The sequence below is a fragment of the Pipistrellus kuhlii genome, unplaced genomic scaffold (genome assembly GCF_014108245.1).
Source record: "Pipistrellus kuhlii isolate mPipKuh1 unplaced genomic scaffold, mPipKuh1.p scaffold_m20_p_15, whole genome shotgun sequence".
In the NCBI taxonomy this organism is placed as follows: domain Eukaryota; kingdom Metazoa; phylum Chordata; class Mammalia; order Chiroptera; family Vespertilionidae; genus Pipistrellus; species Pipistrellus kuhlii.
This window is the reverse complement of record NW_023425460.1, coordinates 36,061,284-36,081,012: the sequence shown is the minus strand read 5'-3', so window position 1 is coordinate 36,081,012 and position 19,729 is coordinate 36,061,284. Positions and strand designations below refer to the sequence as shown.

The 19,729-nt window shown below is 42.0% G+C and overlaps 1 protein-coding gene across 4 annotated transcripts in view; it reads left to right on the top strand.

The window, feature by feature from the left end:
• SORCS1 (sortilin related VPS10 domain containing receptor 1) overlaps positions 1–19,729 on the top strand; it is a 434,488-nt gene that overhangs the window by 288,275 nt on the left and 126,484 nt on the right. For all 4 annotated transcript variants that reach the window (XM_036438961.2, XM_036438959.2, XM_036438958.2 and 1 more), the window contains exon 5: positions 11,676–11,749. In XM_036438961.2, coding sequence (XP_036294854.1) covers positions 11,676–11,749 — 74 coding nt within the window. The remainder of the gene's footprint in view (positions 1–11,675; positions 11,750–19,729) is intronic.

Genomic DNA, 19,729 nt, shown 5'->3' with positions numbered 1-19,729 from the left:
AACATTTCCTTGAATTGGCATGTGGCCCTCCAGGCCCCGCTGGGATGGCTAGCAGGAAAAGGTTCAGAGCCTTTTTCCATTTGAAGTTCCAAGAAAAGTAGTTGTGGTCCTAGCGGGTTGCTGAGTTGCTTAGAGCATTGCACTGATACTCCAAGATTGCAGGTTCAGTCTCCTATCAGGGCACATACAAGAAGCAACCAATCAATGAATAAATAAGTGGAGCAACATATATATATATATATATATATATATATATATATATATATATATATATATATATATCTTTCCCTCCCTCTCTCCCTCTCTCTCTCTTGCTCTTGCTCTAGCTCTCCTCCCATCCCTCCCCCCCCCCTCTAAAAACCTATAAATATTTAAGTAAGTAAAATTAAATTAAAGCAGTAGCCTGACCAAATGGGAATCCTGGCTGGGGACTTAGCATTAGAAATAGGAGCTGAGGGACTTGGCCTCTGAAGGGCTTGTGTGAGGAGGTTCCTTTGGAAAGCCCTGGGATCTCAAGCAAATCAACATGACAGGCATTACCGGCATTTTATACCGAATGGGAAGAGGGATAGTGGTCACGGAAGGTCCCACCCTTTATACATCGTCTTCCAAAGGAAAAAAAAAATCACTGTGGACACTCTGAAGAATTTCATGGCATTTATTATAGGAATGCCAAAATCTTGCTTTCCTTTATTTATTTCTGTACTTTCCTTATCTTTGCATTTAAGCTGTAGACAGACCAAACATTCTGCTCATTTTTTGGGGGGGGAGGGGGGCGGTATGTGTGTTTCTTTGCATTAGAAAATGAAGCTAGTGGGAGGACCGAGTTAGAGTTCTTCACCTCATTGCCAGTCTTCCGCCCCCCCCCCCCCCCACCCAATCTTCTTGCCTCAATACAGAAAACCACCCAAGGCAGGCTTAGCAGCAGGCTGAGGCTGCCAGATTACATCTTTATTTTAATTTGGCAATAAAGTAGTGTACAAACTGTGCTATAAAACACTGCCTCCAACAGCATCTCTCAGTCTGTCTTAAACACCTCACTAAACATGATATGTTGGGAAACATTTGCAATGTGAGAAAACAAAGCGCAGATGTGACTGAGAGAAAACAAATAGGAGAGAAGTACAAGGATGTATGTGTACTTCAGCTCTGCAGGCCATCCTGGCTTGCGGGGCTCCTGGCTGCTCTGTTAGGGTTGGTTGTACTGGAGGAGTGATTTGTAAAGAAAGGTAGGGGGTCCTTTAATGTGAAACCAACATGGACACTCCCAGGACTCAGGCAGGAGGGGAGCGTGGGAGGAGAGGCCCAGTGACCTGCTGGTTCAGGCTGCCAAGTCCCCTTGGGAGGCTCTGCAGAAGGACCTGTGCCCCCGACCAGAAGCAGGAAGGACCACTTTTCTCTGTCCCATGCAGCAAGCTGCTTCTCCCCATGCTTACAGATGTGGCAGTCCATCCAGGCAAGTGATCAGCGATCTCATTAGTCAACAGAGCCAAATATCAACAGCACAACCATTGAAATTTCTTTTGAGAGCCACATATTTTAAACTCAAACTTCTACTAACACCATTTCTTCAAAACAGACTTGCCCAGGCCGTGGTATTTTGTTGAAGAGCCACATTCAAGGGGCCAAAGAGCCACAAGTGGCTCACAAGCCGCAGTTTGCCAACCAAGGATCTAGGCCATGACCTCAGTTCCTACACAGACAAAGCAAGAAATCTCACTGGACAGAGTGGCTGGGTCTGGGCTGTAGGAAGTAGAGGATATGTTCATTCAGAGGAGGTGGGGGGTGTGGTGAGCTTCAAGCTATTTCTGCCACTGAGGATGGCTCCTCTAATGTCACTGGTCCTTCAGGGTTTTTGTTTTATTTTGTTTTGTTTTGCTTTGAGGAAAGTGATCCTGCTTTGTTTGAAACGTGGTACTCCCTTATTTTTTCAGTATTTACAAAATTTAAATATAACAGGACAAGGGAAGCTCATCTGCCACCTTGTATTAGTCCCCAAATTTCTTTTTTCCTTTTCTTCTGTCTTGCCCATCATCTTTATTTTTCTCCTGTTCATGGGTCGCTCTGTCTCATTTATTTCAGGAGATGTGAAATCATTTTGCGATTAAAACACACATCCAAATGAGCTGTCAGTTCTGTGGAGGGAGTATAAACTCTTAAAACAGTTTGGTGGGCCACCCTTCACTCTGGGGCACTTCTGGAGAGAATTCACACGTTTATATTCTCCCTTTTTGGGGGGCTCTGGGAGTCAGCAGTAATACCACCCATGGACCTGTGTGATCCCTGCTCTCCTCTATGTTCCAAAGAAACAGGTTATGAAAGAAATAAATCTTAAAATTGCATGTGGGCCTCCCCTTCAGTATTTCTGTGTATATGGCTAAGATACATATAAAACCATAATATGGTTTTAAAAGGGGAAGCATTATTTGATTTGGAGATTCCTGGCACCCATAATTGAAACACTAAATATTAACAGTCAGCATTCTGTTTTTAAAAATCTGTTTTATTTATTTTAGAGAGAGAGGAAGGAAGAGGGATAGAAACATCAGTGAGAGAGAAACATTGATTGACTGCCTCCTGCACACCCCTACTGGGCACAGAGCCGGCAACCTGGGCAGGTGTGCTGACCAGGAATCAAAACAGTGAACAGAAATTGAACCCATGACCTCTTGGCTCATGCGTGAATACTTAATCACTGAGCCACACTGGTCAGGCTTCATCTTTCCTTTTCTGCCTGGATCCTAAGAGAAGGGTATTGCTTAGCATGGCTTTTTGGAATGCTGGGCATTGCCTGGGAAGTCATGAGTACTTGATAAGGGAATAAATGCCAATATTTCCCAAAATCGGTCATTCTGGTTTCTTACCACTGATAAGCAAAAGGGCAAACTAGGTGAAAGCATCAGCTCTTTACTCTCTCAGGCCCTACTAATGGCCCTGGGACCCTCAGCGGTCACTTAATTTTAAACTTTCTGCAACTGAAAAGTGGAAGTAATAATAACGGCACCTGCCTCTCCCAGGACTGTCTGAGGATGCTGAGATAGCATACATGAAACACTTACCACCGAGCTTGGAAGTTAGCAGGCATACTAGTAGATGCTACCCATTGTATTATTCAAAGACCTGAGAGATAGCCAACTTGGCATGGCATTGTCGGATTTCGACACAAGGCTGCCTTCGAGATAGTTCAGGGCCTTTTCAGCACCTGAAGTTAGAGGCACTTTAGTCAACGTGGAATGCCTTCTTAGTCACTAAAAGGCTCCATGGAATCAGAAATAATGGAGCATGGGAGATAGACAGTGCTCAGGGAACATTATTGATTATAATAACAGTAAACCGTTAAACATTATAGTATTTGTCTTCACAGTAGCTTCATTGGTTTTGGAAGACACCTAGCAGCCCCTTAATGTCAAAGGGCTAATTGAAATAAAAGATAAATGGCTCCTTGAAATTCACACCCCCTGCAGATATTCAAATGATTCCTGCACAAGCACAAACACTTAGGAACCTGGTATCTGCCTAATGCCATCACGTTTCCCCAAGGCCCTGCGTTAAGTAAAAAGGCACTCAGTTATTTATAAGGAATATGCTGAGCATTCTTTACCATGCTGGGTTGGCAGGATTTCCATGTGCTTGAAATTTCCCAATGTCAGAGCTCCTTTCTAATCGCATGCATATATACATAATTTAAGTATCCAAATACAAAACTGGCGATTAGAGTGGAAATCAGGGAGCTTGCTAAATGTCAACCCCAATGCTTGTTTATAAAACAAATTTTCAAGCTGAAATGCCATCCTATGCAAACAAGGAAGGCTTATGTTCACCTTAGAATCCTTGTTTAACCAGTTTGTGTCATTATTTTTCAATTGCTACCTTGAACAGTTGGATCTACCTATTCCTAATGGTTTGAGAGAAATGGGCTGCTGGACATTTGAAAAGGAATAATTTGTATTCAGGCTTGGACAGGCACAACAATGCTATTTGGTAGCTATTGAAGCTCTGAAATAGATTTACATTTTTGTTTGTGCATTTTTTAGCCAACTCTCTTGATCTGCTCTATCCACCACCATTTGTCTGAATGGATTAACATACCTCCTTATCCAGGCACTAGTGGGAAACTTTGAAGGACATTTGGCCTCATAACAGAACATGGATCCCTTTCTTAAATAAGTTCAAGGGATACCCAGAAAAAATGCCTATCTAAGGCTGGCCCTTTAGAAATCTGGCAATGTGCAGGGTTCTTGCCAAGAGGGGTCATAACTAAGGATATTGCCAAGGACATGGAAGTGGTTTTGGGAGAAGGAAGAATAGACACATTTTGTGAATTTATGTCTCTATTGTTTTCACCTTTAAAAAAATATAGTTTTATTGATTTCAGAGGGAAGAATGGAGAGGGAGAGAGAGACAGAAGCATCAATGATGAGAAAGAATCTTGGATTTGTTGCCTCCTGCACGCCCCTCACTGGGGATCAAGCCCAGAATCCAGGCATGTGCTCTGACAAGGAATTGAAACTTGACCTCATGGTTCATAGGTCAATGCTCAACCACTGAGCCACACAGGCAAGGCTGTTTTCACCTTTTTTTTAAAAAAAAATTAAAAATGTTATCTTGCCAACCTTCTATCTTTGTTATAATAGGATATTGTAAATGTGGGTTACACATGGCACACTCAGTGTTTTAAGAGATTCAGCGCCACAGCCAGGATCTCAAAGCTGCCAAGAGAAACCCGAAGTCAGGTGCCTTCCTGTCCAATCTACCATGAGATGCCCATTCTAAGAGCTGAGTTTCACAGCAGAGGGAGGAGGGTTATTGTGTGATAATCCTGGTCAAGGCAGGAGAAGAAGGGAGAGGGAGGGACCTGTGGCCAGAGGCAATGGCCCTGGCTGGCTGCCTGGCACCCAGCAGCCCCTTGTGATTCATCAGACCAGCTTCTGACCCCTTGAGAGACACAGCACTGTGACCCCTGTGCATCTGTGCCTCCAACTTTGTCCCGGCTTTAGTCCCAGGGGTCTGCATGTACTTTCTCGCCCTGTTTAGGCAAAGTGAAGGGACTTTCAGAAGTGACCTCTCTTATGCTCTCCATTGGTCAGTTTAATTTTTGTTTTGTTTTGTTTTTCCAGTTTAATTTTGTTTTGTTTTTTGCTTATTTTTAAAATAGTGGTCCTTTTTATTCTTCTCATATCCAGGGGCCTGGCTAATCCAGACACTCATCTCTTCCCTGCCTGGTTGCAGCCACCTTCTAACTAATATGTCTCTGTGTCTCTCTGGACTTTGCTGCTTTGTTAATTTGCTCAGACTGACCTGTTCACCCTGGAATAGTGTTCCTCTACATCTTCATATTGAGAAAATGGGGGAGGGGGTTAATTGATTATTTTTAGAGAAAGAGAGGAAGGGAGAAGGAAAGATAGAAACATAGATGATAGAGAAATATCATTGATTGGCTGCTTCCTGCATGTACCCTTAGTGGAGATTGAGCCCACAATTGGGCATGTGCTCAGGCTGGGAATCAAACCAGCGACTTCCTGTGCATGGGACAACACTCGACCAACTGAGCCACACCTGCTGGGCCATATTGAGAATTTTAATGGTACCCGAGGCCCACCTGGAAAGCTGTGGAAGATTCCCACATTTTCTTTTTTCACATCCACCACCATAGCACTCTGAACCAAACACTTCACATCACTTCGGCAGTGATATATCCTGACGAGCTAGCTTTTTCTTTGAGGAACGTCCATCTGGTAGGGGTAGGAGTGTTGGTCTGGAATGGTTACCATGGTTTTCTCTCTATCCATCCCTGTACCCACCCGCCAATGGAAAGGCTCATGGCAGCATTTAGTGAAGTTTCATGAAATTATTTCAGGGACCAGGGAACGCAGCTTCCCCTTGGAGTGATTTGTGGCCTTCTCTTCCCCTCTGTGGAGGCCTGGGGAGGAAAGAGCTTGATATTTGCCATGCCTCCGGCCCGGCATTAGGAATTCATTTGAAGTCCTGAAGGTACCATCTCTTTCTTGCTAAAAAGAAAGCAGTAACTTTCAGTGAGAAGTGGAGAATCATAAGCTGGATGGGAGCTCTGTACCCAGACCATCCCCAGGGCAGCGTTAGGATGAGGCAAATAAAATAGAACTGGCAGGGGTTTCTGTCAGCCTTTTCAAGGAGTGCAATTTGCAGGCCTCCTGCCTCTAAAATGTGAAGGGCAGAGAGGCAAAGAGGAAGGAGCAGAGAACCTTAAAAGGAGCCGACAGCAGGAAGTGTTCCACCCATGTGGCTGTGGAGCCTTCTTGAGCCTGTGGAGGAGACCCAGCGACCTGCCTCCTGCCTGGGAAGGCGCCCTGGGGAAGTTTCTGGGGAACCACTTCCAATCCCATCAACCAAAGACATTACCCTTCTTCCTTCCTGTATAGTTGTGTCCTTGGACCAATTTCCTAGCTGGGGAAAAAAAAAAAAAAAAAAGCTTCTAATGAGTTCCTGGCAGTCTGAAAGAAAGGGCTGTATTGATGCAACTTAGGGATATTGAGAAGACTTTCCAGGGATTGTGGCAATGACAAGCTTTCATATCAACATAAGGAAGTTGAGTTTCTCTTCAAAGAAATGGTAAGAGGATGGAAAATCCCAAGTTGGAAACTGTCATAGCCCCTTCTCTCGCCCCATCTTAAGCTGTTGTGGTTAGAAATCCTGAGCAAAGCCAGGGAGTCTTACTCTTTCCCAGCCCCACACTATGCTATGTGTGCCCCATGGCATCCCTCTTTGCTCCCTTGGGGCCTGTGGCCCCCATCCAACTTGCAGCTTTACAGGCCTCCTGAATGTGGCCCCGGAGATGACTGAGCAATTGATTAAAAGCTCAAAACTAACCTTGTCCTGGCCAATTTGGAGTGTGTCTGGGATGCAATTGATATTTGTCACATTGATGATGTTTCTCTCTCTCTCAAAATAAATAAATAAATAAATAAATAAATAAATAAATATCAATAAACATACCCTATTGAGAATATCGAAAAAACATACAAAAAAAACTAACCTTGGCAATAGCATCTTCTTCAATCAACCGTATTTTTTTTAAATCTATACTCTTCTTATAGCCGACAAAAGCAGGTGGCAAGAAAACAAACCAATGTGAGAAATGTCGAGAGAGAGAGAGAGAGAGAGAGAGAGAGAGAGAGAGAGAGAGAGAGAGAGAGAGAGAGAGAGAGAGAGATGGAAAACCTCATTAGGAGAAGAGCATAGCAGGGAGAAGAGCTGACTGCCCCAGACCAGCATAAGGACAGAGTGGAGGATTAAGCCCTGAGGCTGCTGCTGGATCTTGAGCAGAGCTAAGCCTCCAGTGTGAGCTCAGGAGTACAAGGATGTGGTCTCAGATAGTTTAGGATGATTTTAGGCAGGAAGGATTTTCTGCCTTGGATCCTTTTTCCTTCCCTTTATAAGATGTCTACTCCTTCAATCTTTTCCTCAATATTTTGTGCCAGGGTTATTAGCAAAACAAAACAATGTCAACCCCTTCACAAATCGCATTCTGCTGTTTGTGACCAAAGGTTTATAGGTGGACATTGCTCTCCTAAAATGGTTCAGATGTCCTGTTGTCCTCTCCAAGGCCTTCTGCAGGCTCAGCATTGCTGGAGAATGCAGTTGCTGTTGCTATTGATGCAACAGATGTTAATGGTAGTCCTGATGGTAGTTCTCAGTTCTGTGTTCTGACGGTCCTTAGAGCTGTGGAGCCTGAGACACACAGGGAGGGATGGAAATCTTATGTAGGTGCTGATGACTCCATGAATTGTATTACTGTTGTTAATCCTCACCCCAGGATATTTTCCCATTGATATTTAGAGAGAGTGGAAGTGAGGAGAGAGACAGAGAGAAAAACATCAATGTGAGAGAGACATTGGTTGCATCCCACACAAGCCCCGTGTTAGGCCAGGGATTGAGCATGAACCAAGGTACATGCCCTTTGACCAGAATCAAACCCAGGACCCTTCAGTCTGTGGGCTGATGCTCTAACCACTGAGCCAAATGGGCTAGGGTGACTCCATTAATTTTATTGAAGGACATTGAGTCATTCTAACCAGAGCCTCTACTACTGCCCAGAGAGTCATTGGTAAAAGTCTTTGATTTCATTCCCTTCTCTGTGGAGAACTTTGCTGTCAGACTCTGCAGGTTTAATTAACACATTAACTTTTGAATGGCTCAAATCTTTTTTCCCCTTTTCTTGGTAGAACACCAGGCTGGACTATTAACTTCTCAGGGGGCAAATCTGTGAAGTGGTATGTGGAGGACACAGAGCAGCTTTGTGTGGGAATGAATGACTATACAAGAGCTGCTTGCTGCAAATCCTTGGGAGTTTCAGAGGTGCTGATATTTATAGTTTTGTTTGTTTACTTGTGTGAGTATAGCCCTCTAACTATGGATTCATGGAAGCAAAAAATAGTCATCTGATAAATTGCCTTTGTCCATTTATTGGGAAATCTGGGCATTTTACTTGGTAGAATCATCATTAAGAAATTTGCATGGTGCATAATTGAGACTTTTGCCCCGTGATCATCCACTACGTACTAGGCACTGTGCAGATAGAGAGGGATGGGGTTCCTGACATATAAAAGCTTTGTGACCTCCCATCAAAGATGTAGGTGTGGTCTCAGATAGTTTAGGGTGATTTTTAGATAGGAATTTCTGCCTTGAATTCATAGAAGACTCTCTTGAAAGGCTACTAAGATACCCTAGCTGGTTTGGCTCAGTTGATAGAGAGTAGACCTGTGGACTGAAGGGTCTCAGGTTCGATTCTGGCCAAGGGCACATGTCTGGGTTGCGAGCTCAATCCCCAGTAGGGGGTATGCACGAGGCAGCCAATCAATGATTCTCTCTTATCATTGATGCTTCTATCTCTCTCTCTTCCTTCCTCTCTGAAATCAATAAAGATATTTTTTAAATTAAAAAAGAAAGGCTATTAAGAGAGTTAAATATAAACATGTGCCCTGTAGTTTTATAGCATTGGTTACTGTACTATAGTTCTTTGGACATAAGGCCAGTGTGGATTTCAGTGTGTAGGAGAGGCTTTATGGAGAAGGTGATCTTGATCTGGGCCTTACCGGACCACTGGCAGTCACTGAGATAGGCACATCCTGAAGCCACCCCTGCCAGAGTGGGTAGCGTGAATGGAGGCATGGCGGGGAGGGGGGGGAGATGCTCAGGTGTGGATGGGAAGGAGACAAGTCAAAATGGATCTTGTGAGAGAAGAACCTGAAAAGGATGTCACTGAACTGCTGGAGAGAGGCTTGGCTTATTGGGTTACTCAGTATATCCACTGCTCCAGGGGCCTCTGGATGCTCACAAATAACACAGCAGCCCCTGGAAGAAGATAAAAACAAATTTTATGGGACATGCCTGACTGGTCCCTGGGTTTGAATCCAAGCCTGGGGGATCAATTTAAAAAGACATAGAAGGGAAAGAAATACACACATTCAGATGCTGGCATCCGGCACTTCCTCATGGAAATGAATTCCGCGTGGGAGCATGGATAGCAATCACCTGGTGTAGCCATCTGATTTCTCAGAGTTTATATATGGTTTTCGGTATACATATGGTATCAGCCTTCACGCGGAATTATTATTTTAAATCACCCTGATGCTGGAACACTGGCATAAATCTTTGCATATAAATATTAATATTAATATATATTTATATACAGACAAAGCCATACACAATGGTGTGAACTATGTCTTCTTTAAACTCATGCAAAGCAGTTCTGGGTTTTAAAAAATATAAAAGGGGAGAGGGAGCTGCAGGAGTCCTAGATCAGGTGCTTGCTGTTGATCTAGCAGTCTGCGTGTGCGAGTGCAGGGTGTTCAGGACTTCCTGGGATTACAGCGCAGGACCTGGGTCCTCCGGCTGCTTGGGTTTGAGTTAAGAGTGAGCTGCGCCCTCCTCTGTTATCTCTGTGAGGGGGGCTGTGTCTGCCTCCCTCCTTCACACTCTTAAAATGAATCAGGCATGAAATGGGCCCAGGAAAACTTTCTTCTGCAGACATAATGGAGCAGAAAAGAATAATAAGACTCGAAAGAAAGAAGCCACAGATTCTCCTTGGCTGGGTGCCCAAATGCTGTGTAGTTGGAGCCAATCGAACTGCTAGCTTTAGTAGCCAGATATCTCTGTCTTTTTTTTTTTTTTTTTTTTTTTTTTTTTGGCTGGAGGATGTGTTCTGATCCAGTGGACACAATGGCGTAGGAAGCTTTTTTAAGGGTCAGTGCTTCCTCACTAGGGCTGCCTTGTTCCTTGGCCATACCGAGTGCATCTGCAGCCCTGGTGAGTCACTTGGTGAGTCATTGGACTCTTTGTTGAGTGCTGGGGCTGGGGAAGAAGGACAAGGCTGGGCAAGCAAGGTCCCGGGTACAGTGACTCACCATTCAATTACTATGAGATTTGGCAAATGCAATGGTGGGAGTTTGGGGTTTGTGAGTGGGTTAGAACAGGCACATAGCAGAAAGACTATGTTCCAAATGATATTTTTCAAGACAGTAGCCGAGAGGCCAATGGAAGCCATGATGCCTACAGCATTAGGAGTTTCAGGGCTACCATCCGAGGACACTTCCAGAGGCACAAAAGGGTTCCATAGTGCTGCAAAGAATATTGGAGAGGAGCAGGGGTGTCATGTGGGCAAGGAAGAGCAGGAGGTAGGAGAAGAAAGACATTGGGAGAGATGGAGCAGTGGAGGGTTAGACTCTGTCTCGTGAGCAGCGTTTCTATGCAGTTGCCCTTGGAGAGTGCTTGCACGTGGACTTGAACCGTTACTAGCTATATAACCATCTGTAAAAATGGTCAGAATAACTTCATATATCACAGGTATGGGCTATGGACTAAATGAAATAGTACATGAGAAGCATTTGGATGACTAAGTAAGAACTTAGCCAATGCTGGCTCCTGCTGTAGCCTGAAGTTCTTCTGGTTACTGTTATAAAAAGTAACTTGGCCCCTCTTATCTGCAGGGTATGTTCTAGTCTCCCTAACATACCATTCAAAGCCTTTTCCAAGTTGCCCTCAGCATTTTCATCCAAATGTATCTAGATAAGCCAGGCTTATTAATATCTGTCCCTGCATATCTCACCTCTTTGTCCTATGCTGTTCCCTTTGTGAATAATGCTTGTCCTTTCGCTGTCAGTTTGAATGGAGCCATTCTTTCCGATTCCCAACCGAATCTCCACAAGGTCTGAGAAGCATCCCTGATTGGCTACTGAGCCTCCTTCCTCTGCATCCTGTTATCAACAGCTGCCTCATGCATCTCTCAATATTGCAGTCACATTCAGGTTGTGCCTTCTGCTTTTTGAGAGCGAGGACTAGATTTTGCACTTCTGTGTATTCCACACAGTCAGTGATCTGCATATGCTGGGTCCCGTGGTTCAGCTGACTTGTTCTCCAGGCAGAATGGGTTATCAATCCCAGACCATTCTACTATTTAGAGGGCATGTGATTTCCAGCAAATCACTTAATGTTCCTGAGCCTCAGTTTCCTCTCCTGTAAAATGGGGGTGTTAATATCTGACAAGCAGAATGTATGGGAGGAGTAGAGGTGATGTGTGGAGCATTCATCTGGTATGTGGCAGGTGGTCAATAAATGGTAGGTGTTCTTATTACTGTTACTGTTCTGATGAACTGCTGTTGGTGTATTCAGTGGTGCTAAGTAATTTCTTTTCTCCACAGTTATACAGCTCTGCAGAGTTTGGGAGAAGGTGGCAGCTTATCCAGGAAGGGGTTGTACCCAACAGGTTCTACTGGTGAGTCTCGCTTTATTTTGGACCTTATTAAGATGTCACCCTATAAACAAGCACTGAATTCTTTTTCTCACCTAGAGCTCTCACATGAGGACTGTTCTGGTTGAAATATGCCCACAGCTCCCCAGGGCAGGACCTGGCAATGGTGTAGTAAACATTTTAAGGGGATATTAAAGATGTATCGAGGACTACTTAATAAACCCCAAATAGATGACTGAGATTAGTGAGCAGCAGGGGCTTTGGAACTGGTGTTTTGTTCTAGTCTGATGAGACTTGTGAGACAGACACTTAACATTTTAATAGTGACATTTATTACTGAAACCATTATGCACGCATTTTTTTTACATATTCAAATAAAGCTTTTCATTGTAAATAAGTAGGTCTCCTTTAGTCTAAGAGCGGATCTTCCTCCCACTCCTGATTCCAAGGTTCCTATACCTTCTTCTTATCATTTGGGAAACAACCAGCATTCTTAATTATTTTCTTACCCTTCCAGAATATTGCATGAATTATCAAATATATTCTTAGCTCAATTGCTTTCACAAAAAGACATAAACTGGGTGGCTTAAACAACACATTTATTTCTCAGAGTTCTAAAAGTGCTGGGAAGTTCAAGATCAAAGGCGCCAGCATATTTTCTTCCTGGTGAAGGCCTGATTGTTTCAGAGAATATGGCAGGATGCTGCAGAGGGTGCCTTGGTTCTGTGTCCTCACGGGATGGAAAGAAAGAGAGGGAGCACTGTGGTCTCTTCCTCTCTTTATAAGAGCACTAATCCCATTAAAGGATTTCACACTCATGATCTCATCTGAACCTATTTACCCCCTAAACACCTCATCTCCCGGTACTATCACTTTGGGGGATCACTGCTTCTATACATGAATTTGAGGGGGGCAAAAACATTTAGCCCATAAATTTGCATTGACATAAATGTTAGCTTACACACCCTGTTCTGTGCCTTTTTTCTTTGTGTGAGAGGATGCAGTTAACAATACATGTCATCGTTTTTTTTTAATAGTTAAGTATCATTTTCCTCTAAGGATATAGATCAGATGTGAATTCTAGGCTTATTTAATGTATAACAATAGACTGTGTATATTGGTGGATGAGTGCAAGAGGAAAGTGAAATATGTGTGAGAGAGGGGGAAGATAATGGGAAGGAAGGAGACGGGAGGGGAGAGACAGACAGCAAATGATGAAGAGGCAGAGAGAGTAATATATGTATTGTCAAACCACCTGAGCCCATCTTCCTGATTACACTAGAGATGGCCTTCCTCCCTGGGCATGGTGACTACCGGTGATAAGAAGGGAAATACCACAAGCTCCTTCAGCTTTTGTGTTTCTGTGGCCTAGATACACAAAAAAAACCAAAGTATGCAACATCCTAGTGTAACTTGACATCACATGACAAACCTTTTGGAATTTACGTCCTGACCCTGCCAAAAGATGTGACTCCTTACCCGGATACATCTAATATACTCATAGCAAAGCTACTAAGGCTGTTTTCAGATGTTTGCTGCTATAAACAAGCTATAAAGCGCTAGCTCAGAGCAGAGTGTCAGTATGCCTTGTTATGTCATTCATAATCACAGGGGCAATGGCCTTTCCTGAGCCAAGGAACTTCCTGCGAATAGGGCAGTGAAAGGTGTCTCCCTTCACGCCTCCTGAAATCACACTGTCTCCCATCAGCCCTTGGATTTGCATGCATTTTGAGGAGGAATGCATTTTTATATTTCTCATTTTCAAATGCTGGTCTAAAATCCCTGTGGGAGTTGAAAGCTAGAGAAATGCATTAGAGAAATCTCCTAAAATGCTGAAAAAGTGAAAGATGGGCCATTTGCAAATAAACTGGTCAAAGATAACACATAGTGACTTTTATGTGGAACTTTTTTTTCCATCATAAAAATACAGTTATAGCCCATCTGGTATTGCTCTAACTGTGGTTCAGCATCACCTAATAACCAGGAAGTCGTGGTTTGATTCCTGGTTAGGGCACATGCCACAGTTGTGAGCTCAAACCTGTGTAGGGTGTGTAGGAGGTAACCAGTCAATGATTATCTTTTACCATTGATGTATCTATCTCTTCTTCTCTCTTCCTCTCTGAAACCAATCTATATATATATATAAGCCTAATATGCAAAGTGTCCCCTTGGGAGTTCCATCTCTCACTATGATATACACTGATTACCAGGGGGTGGCACAGAACAAAGGAAGGCCCCAGTTGTCAGTTGGCAGTCAGGAAAGAGAGGCCCCAGCCAGCAGCTGGAAGCCACTAGGAACCCTAGCCATGGATGAATTTGGTGCACTGGGTCTCTAGTAAAAAATATATTTAAGAAAGACATGTTTAACTGAAGGAGGTTTTTGTGCATAGAAGCATTCACCTCTTCTTGCTCAAGAATGGCATGAGAGTTGTTTTTGGAATCCACATGGGCTTCTCCCTTCTCCAGGAGCTCAGCTCTAGCCATCCCCGAGTCTCTCCCTCCTCGGATCCTCACTTCTCTTTGTCTCTTGCTCTTTGTGTCCCTTATTCATGAGACACTGCACCTCTGTGTGTTTTGCTTGGAAATTATAAAGTCATTTTGGGAGAGAGGGTCCATGTCTTTTTGTTTGTTTAGTCTCTCTTTCACTTGGTATTATATGTGCACAGAATGGCCTTGGAAAACAAATAAGTGAAGGCCTGCATTACTGTGGTCCTCCTTTAACCTCCAAATGGAGTTGATGCCTTTGCCAATGAGAAGGTCTGAGGGACAGATCTTTCCTCAGGTCCCTCTTCCAAAGTACTGAAAATATCTCCATGAGAACCTAGCACTAGAAAGCAGAAAGTTACAATTCACAGAGCACTGAATGGAAGAGTATTCCTACCCAGAGGGACAAAGAAAAACATTGACTAACAAATTGGACAAGGCTAAAATAAAGGACAGAGATGAGAATATTTCCCATTCAGGTGGCACATGGTACACAATATTCCATGGCTCATTGAAGGTCTTGTTTACACACAGTGTCATGAGGTGAATGGGCCCCATCATTGCTTCAGGGGGTGCTAATTGCAATCCATTCTTTTCTACTCTTTGAGTTAGGGTCTTCTATCTGAAAGCCTGATTATACGTGGAAGCCCTTTGTAACCAAATTTCATAACCGGACCATCTTTATAAAAACTTTACACATGGTTGTGTATGAATTCTACTCAATCTGACTACTAAGTAAAATAAACAGCACCCCTTTCTCTGCCTTGGGAAACAGAAAGGTACATCTTCCCCATGGAAGCCAGTGTGATCAGCTTTTTATGCAGAGCTATTTAATTTTCATAACACTTTTATGAAGTAAGCTTTGCATTATCATCATTAACAGATGGGGAACCTGTGGCATGAAGAGGTTAAGTAATTTAGCCAAGGTCACACAGACAGAAAGCAGCACAGCCAGGATTCAAATACAGCTGGTCTGGCTCCAATGTCTATGCTCTACCAATTCAGTGCGCTCTGTAGCTTCTGCCTCCTGGCCTTCTCTGCTGGCCTGGGGCAGTGAGCCCTAGAAATCCGGCCCATTCAGGCAGAGGAGTAGAGAAAAGCCAAGGCTCTTTTGGCCACCATGCCTGCATGTGTGTCTCTCTGGCTGGTCTTAGCAAATAGACCCCAGGAGTTCTTTAAGCTCGGTTGTTGTTGGTTTTTCCAGAGTGGGCACAAAACCTGGTGAATTGCACAGTGCACAATACTATTAATGAAAATCTCTTGGTCTCTATCCAGATGGTCTGTATTTTCTGATTCTGTTCAACTTCCTGGACTAGCAGACAAGGTGTCAATATATATTAGACTTACTTTTGGAAACTAGTTAATTCAAATTACATAGGAACTTTGGGGATGTCTAGGATTATTCAGAAGGTATAATGCAAAGAATCCCCTTTAATAATTTTGGCTTGGAGCCTGGTTGAGGGGGTGTGGAAGGGACTCAAGGAAACTTTCGAGTGCTAAATTGAGTTGTCACCCTGAGTAGTAGAATAGCTTTTGCCATAGAGAAAAATGAAGATCAATTGATATATTTTCCTCATCAACTAGTACACTTGAGATATAACTTATTTTGGGTGGCATTGCTATTGTGTGAAAGTAGTCATTGGCAATTGTAAAATAATTGTGGAATATAAAAGTTTTTTCTTTAATACTATCTCAGTGGTTGCTGTTGGTACTACTACAGCTAACATAAATCTAAGTATTCCTCTAAGAAGTACAAATTGCTTCCAAAACCAAGTTACATGTATAGGGCATATTATAAAACACATCTTAACACAATATTGCCCTTCAGAAATCAATTATATTGGGAGGCAGTACAGACCGGAAATTAGGGGGTTCAGAGATAGGAAGTGTGAGTTTTAGCTTTTCCATTTGCTAAGTTAGGAATCACGGGGAAGTTCCTTAACCTCTGTGTGCCTCAGTTTTGTTCTCTGAAGTGGGGGCAATACCTACTTTATTAAACTAGATGTTTCTTGTAAATTGGTTATATGTTTAGCACCTAAAAATTATCTTGAGTGCCCACTAACTCATAGTAATAATACTTAATAGTAATATTAAGAGTGGCTGATTCTACAGCTATCATTTTTATTAGCTGCCTTCTCAGTTTGGCTTTCCCCAGTTTGAGGCAATGAGGGGCATCATCAGCTTTGACTCCCCATCAACCCTGTCTGCCTCTTCCCCTGTCTGTCCCAGGATTGAATGAGTGGCCTTGCTTGGATCAGGGTTATATAAGGTGATGCATTACTTGTTTAGATCAGACACATATCTACTCTAGGAACTAAAATAGGAGATGGGGTTGAGACTCAGTCAAACTGCATGGCTCAAATTGAGGGGCCATGATTTAGATGATTCCTAAAGAGGAAACAATCTATTTGGTTAACATAAAATAGGAGGAAAGATTATTATTAGGGAAAATACAGATGGAAGGACTGATTGTCCCCAAGATAAAATTTCATAATAGGTATTCATATTTGTTAAGTAAATACAGTGGTTCAGGCACTAGATAACCCATACTACTTCATTCTCAAAATAAGATTGTGATGTAGGGATTCTTACCCTCAATTTGATAAAATGAAAAGTTATGTAATTTATCTGACATAACACATAATATGTAATAAAATCAAGTTTTGGAACTTGGTTTTTCTGGATTCATGGCTCTTGTTTTCAGTAGCAAAGCTCAGCCACAAATTCAAGACCTATTTCCCACCCTCATCCTCCAGTAATACCTGTTAGTATGACAGTACAGTAGTTAAGGAACTCAAGTTTGAATTTGACACTGAAGAGGAACATGGTATTATAGGATCAGCAGTGAATAAGTAAAGTCCCAACCAAAAGCCAAATTTGCTATTAGAACTTGATGAATGTGTTTTGTTGGGATCTAATTCAAGTTTAGGTCAGTACAACAGAAGACAGTCTCTATTATAACCCACTCAGCAATCTATCATCTATGCAAAAGACAAGGCAATCTTAGAGCTGCTTCACTTAATTAAAAGTAGGTTCAGACTTAACGTATTGATTATGTTTCTCTTACATATAGAGGGGTTACTGGAAATAGGGGCAGATAACTGGTGATTACATTTAGACCAGGAGGGTACAGTAAATTCCAATTAGCCACATGGACAGAAAGTAAGGAATGGTGAAACCCTAGGAAAGGCTGGAGGAATGTTCATGGGAAGATATCAACAAGAATTGTCCATTAGTGGGAAGTGTTGAGAATTTTAGGATGAGAAATAATTAAGATAAATATAGAAATAAAATCCCAGAGAAGTAAAATAATTTTGTCTAATGTTACATGTTATTAAGTTATGATAACATGTTATATTAAGATAAATATAGAAACAAAATCCCAGAGAAGTAAAATAATTTTGTCTAATGTTACATGTTATTAAGTTATGATAGAATGCATATTAGTCATCATACTAGTGTCTTCCTCATAGACCGGTCAGGATTAAAGAGCGAATTCATGTTAAACTCTAAACATGTGTAATGCATGATGAATATTCAACTTAATTTATCAACTTAATTTATCTTCAATGAGAATTTTTAATGTGTACATGACTATTTTTCTTTGTTGCCCCAGAATCAGGAATAATGGATAGAAAATCAGCTTACTGTTATATTTGATTTGAAAATGTTTGTTACCCAGTTATTTGAATTATTTGAAAACGTTTGTTACCCAGTTCATATAATTTGCATCCGTTGAGTAATTTTCAGAGCTAACTCTTGGCCATAAAGAGAAAGGGAACTTGCTCTTGAGGGCCCTGTAGCTTGAGATGGAACTTTAGGGACCCCCTATAGAGGTATATGGGAAGGATCTTGCCCCTGCGTAGCTGCCCCTCGGTGAGTTTGCAGCCAAGATCTGGGGTCACCAAGCTGGACATGGACTTGGGAAGGGGAGAGAAAGGACAAGTTCAAAGCTACCTTTACTTCTGCACTGCCTCTCACCACCTCTAACCAAAATAACCTTCAGAGTGAAATGTCTGCTGCTTCTCTCCTATCTACTAAATCCCAAACATTTCCTTCTGACCCCTCCTAACCTGCAACCATGCAAAGGCTCTGGGGAATATAGGTAGTTGTAGGTCGGCCAAGTTGGTCCGGCATGGAATCATTACAGTCTACCCCTTGAAAACTTGGCACCTGTGCACATCTTTTTCAACCACATATAACTTTCAAATGAAAACAAAAACAAAATTATGCTTCTACCTGGCCTGATAGGATTTTCTCTGTGCAACTTAAAACATGGCACATATCTTCCTCCCAAGATGAGAACAAATTGCAAATGCCACATTATCTATGTTTGGATGACATTTCTCTTCTGAGTCATGCTTCTTTCTGTAGAGGGGTGGGCAAAAGTAGGCTTACAGTTGTGAGTACAAAACAGAGTTTATTCTTGTCATATTATTAATTATTGTACTATTTATTTGTATTACTTGTCATTTTCCAAACAAATAATTATAAACATGCCTTTGATTCCCCCTATATTCTATAACAAAAATACTGAAATGTAAGATCAACCACTACTAGCACATCTTATGTTGAAACACTGAAGAAGAGTGGGAGATATGAAAAGGAAGGGAAATAATATGTATATACACACACACACAAATATATATATTCATATTAATCTATAATGTGGTGGGAATTCTCTAGGGAATGTTTCCCAAGGAAAAGGATTTGTCCTTTGATGGGCCAAAGATAAAAAGAAATTGACCAAAGAGCTAAGATAAGTAAGTGACTAAACAGTGGCTGGCATAGGCCATATATCATGAACTTCAAATTTTCATTGAATGATGGTGGACCCTTTTATTATGTATCTGTCAAAAATTTTCTGACAAACTTTATTATTTCAATGATTGTAAGATACCTACTGATTTAAAAGATGTTAAAATGAAAAAAAATCTGAGCATTTTGGAATTGATGGGATAGGTACACAATAAATATTTGTGTGATGAATGAAAAATGAAGAATGGATATTGAGGGTGAGGCAACCAAAGATATTTATTGTTTTAAATCAAAAGTAGGGTTAGAGAGGATTGTCTTAGTAGATAACAATAAAATGTGGGGCCATAAATTCTAGACAGGAGGGTAGAGAAGACCCAGAGATTGGCTCATTTGACTGGGCAGGAATGAAAGGCAGAGCAGGTTGAGAAAGATCCAAAAAACAAAAACAAAACTATCAGATGAGTGAATCTATTTACCAGTAGATGATTGACCCTGATGTGTTTGTGCATCAGAATCTCATTATTCTTACAGAATATAGAAACGATTGCATCAGACATCCTATGACTTGCAGGAATCTCTTCTACCAAATTCTAGATAAATGGCTGAAAACAGCCTTCTGGATGAACTGGAACTTTGTCTATCTGTCCATCAGGATTTATATGACTATAAAGAGAGTAACCGAGGAAATGGACCTGTCCCACTGTTTTTTATGGTTGGCTCTGGCACTTAAAGCAGCAACCCCTCAAACACAGCAATTCCATC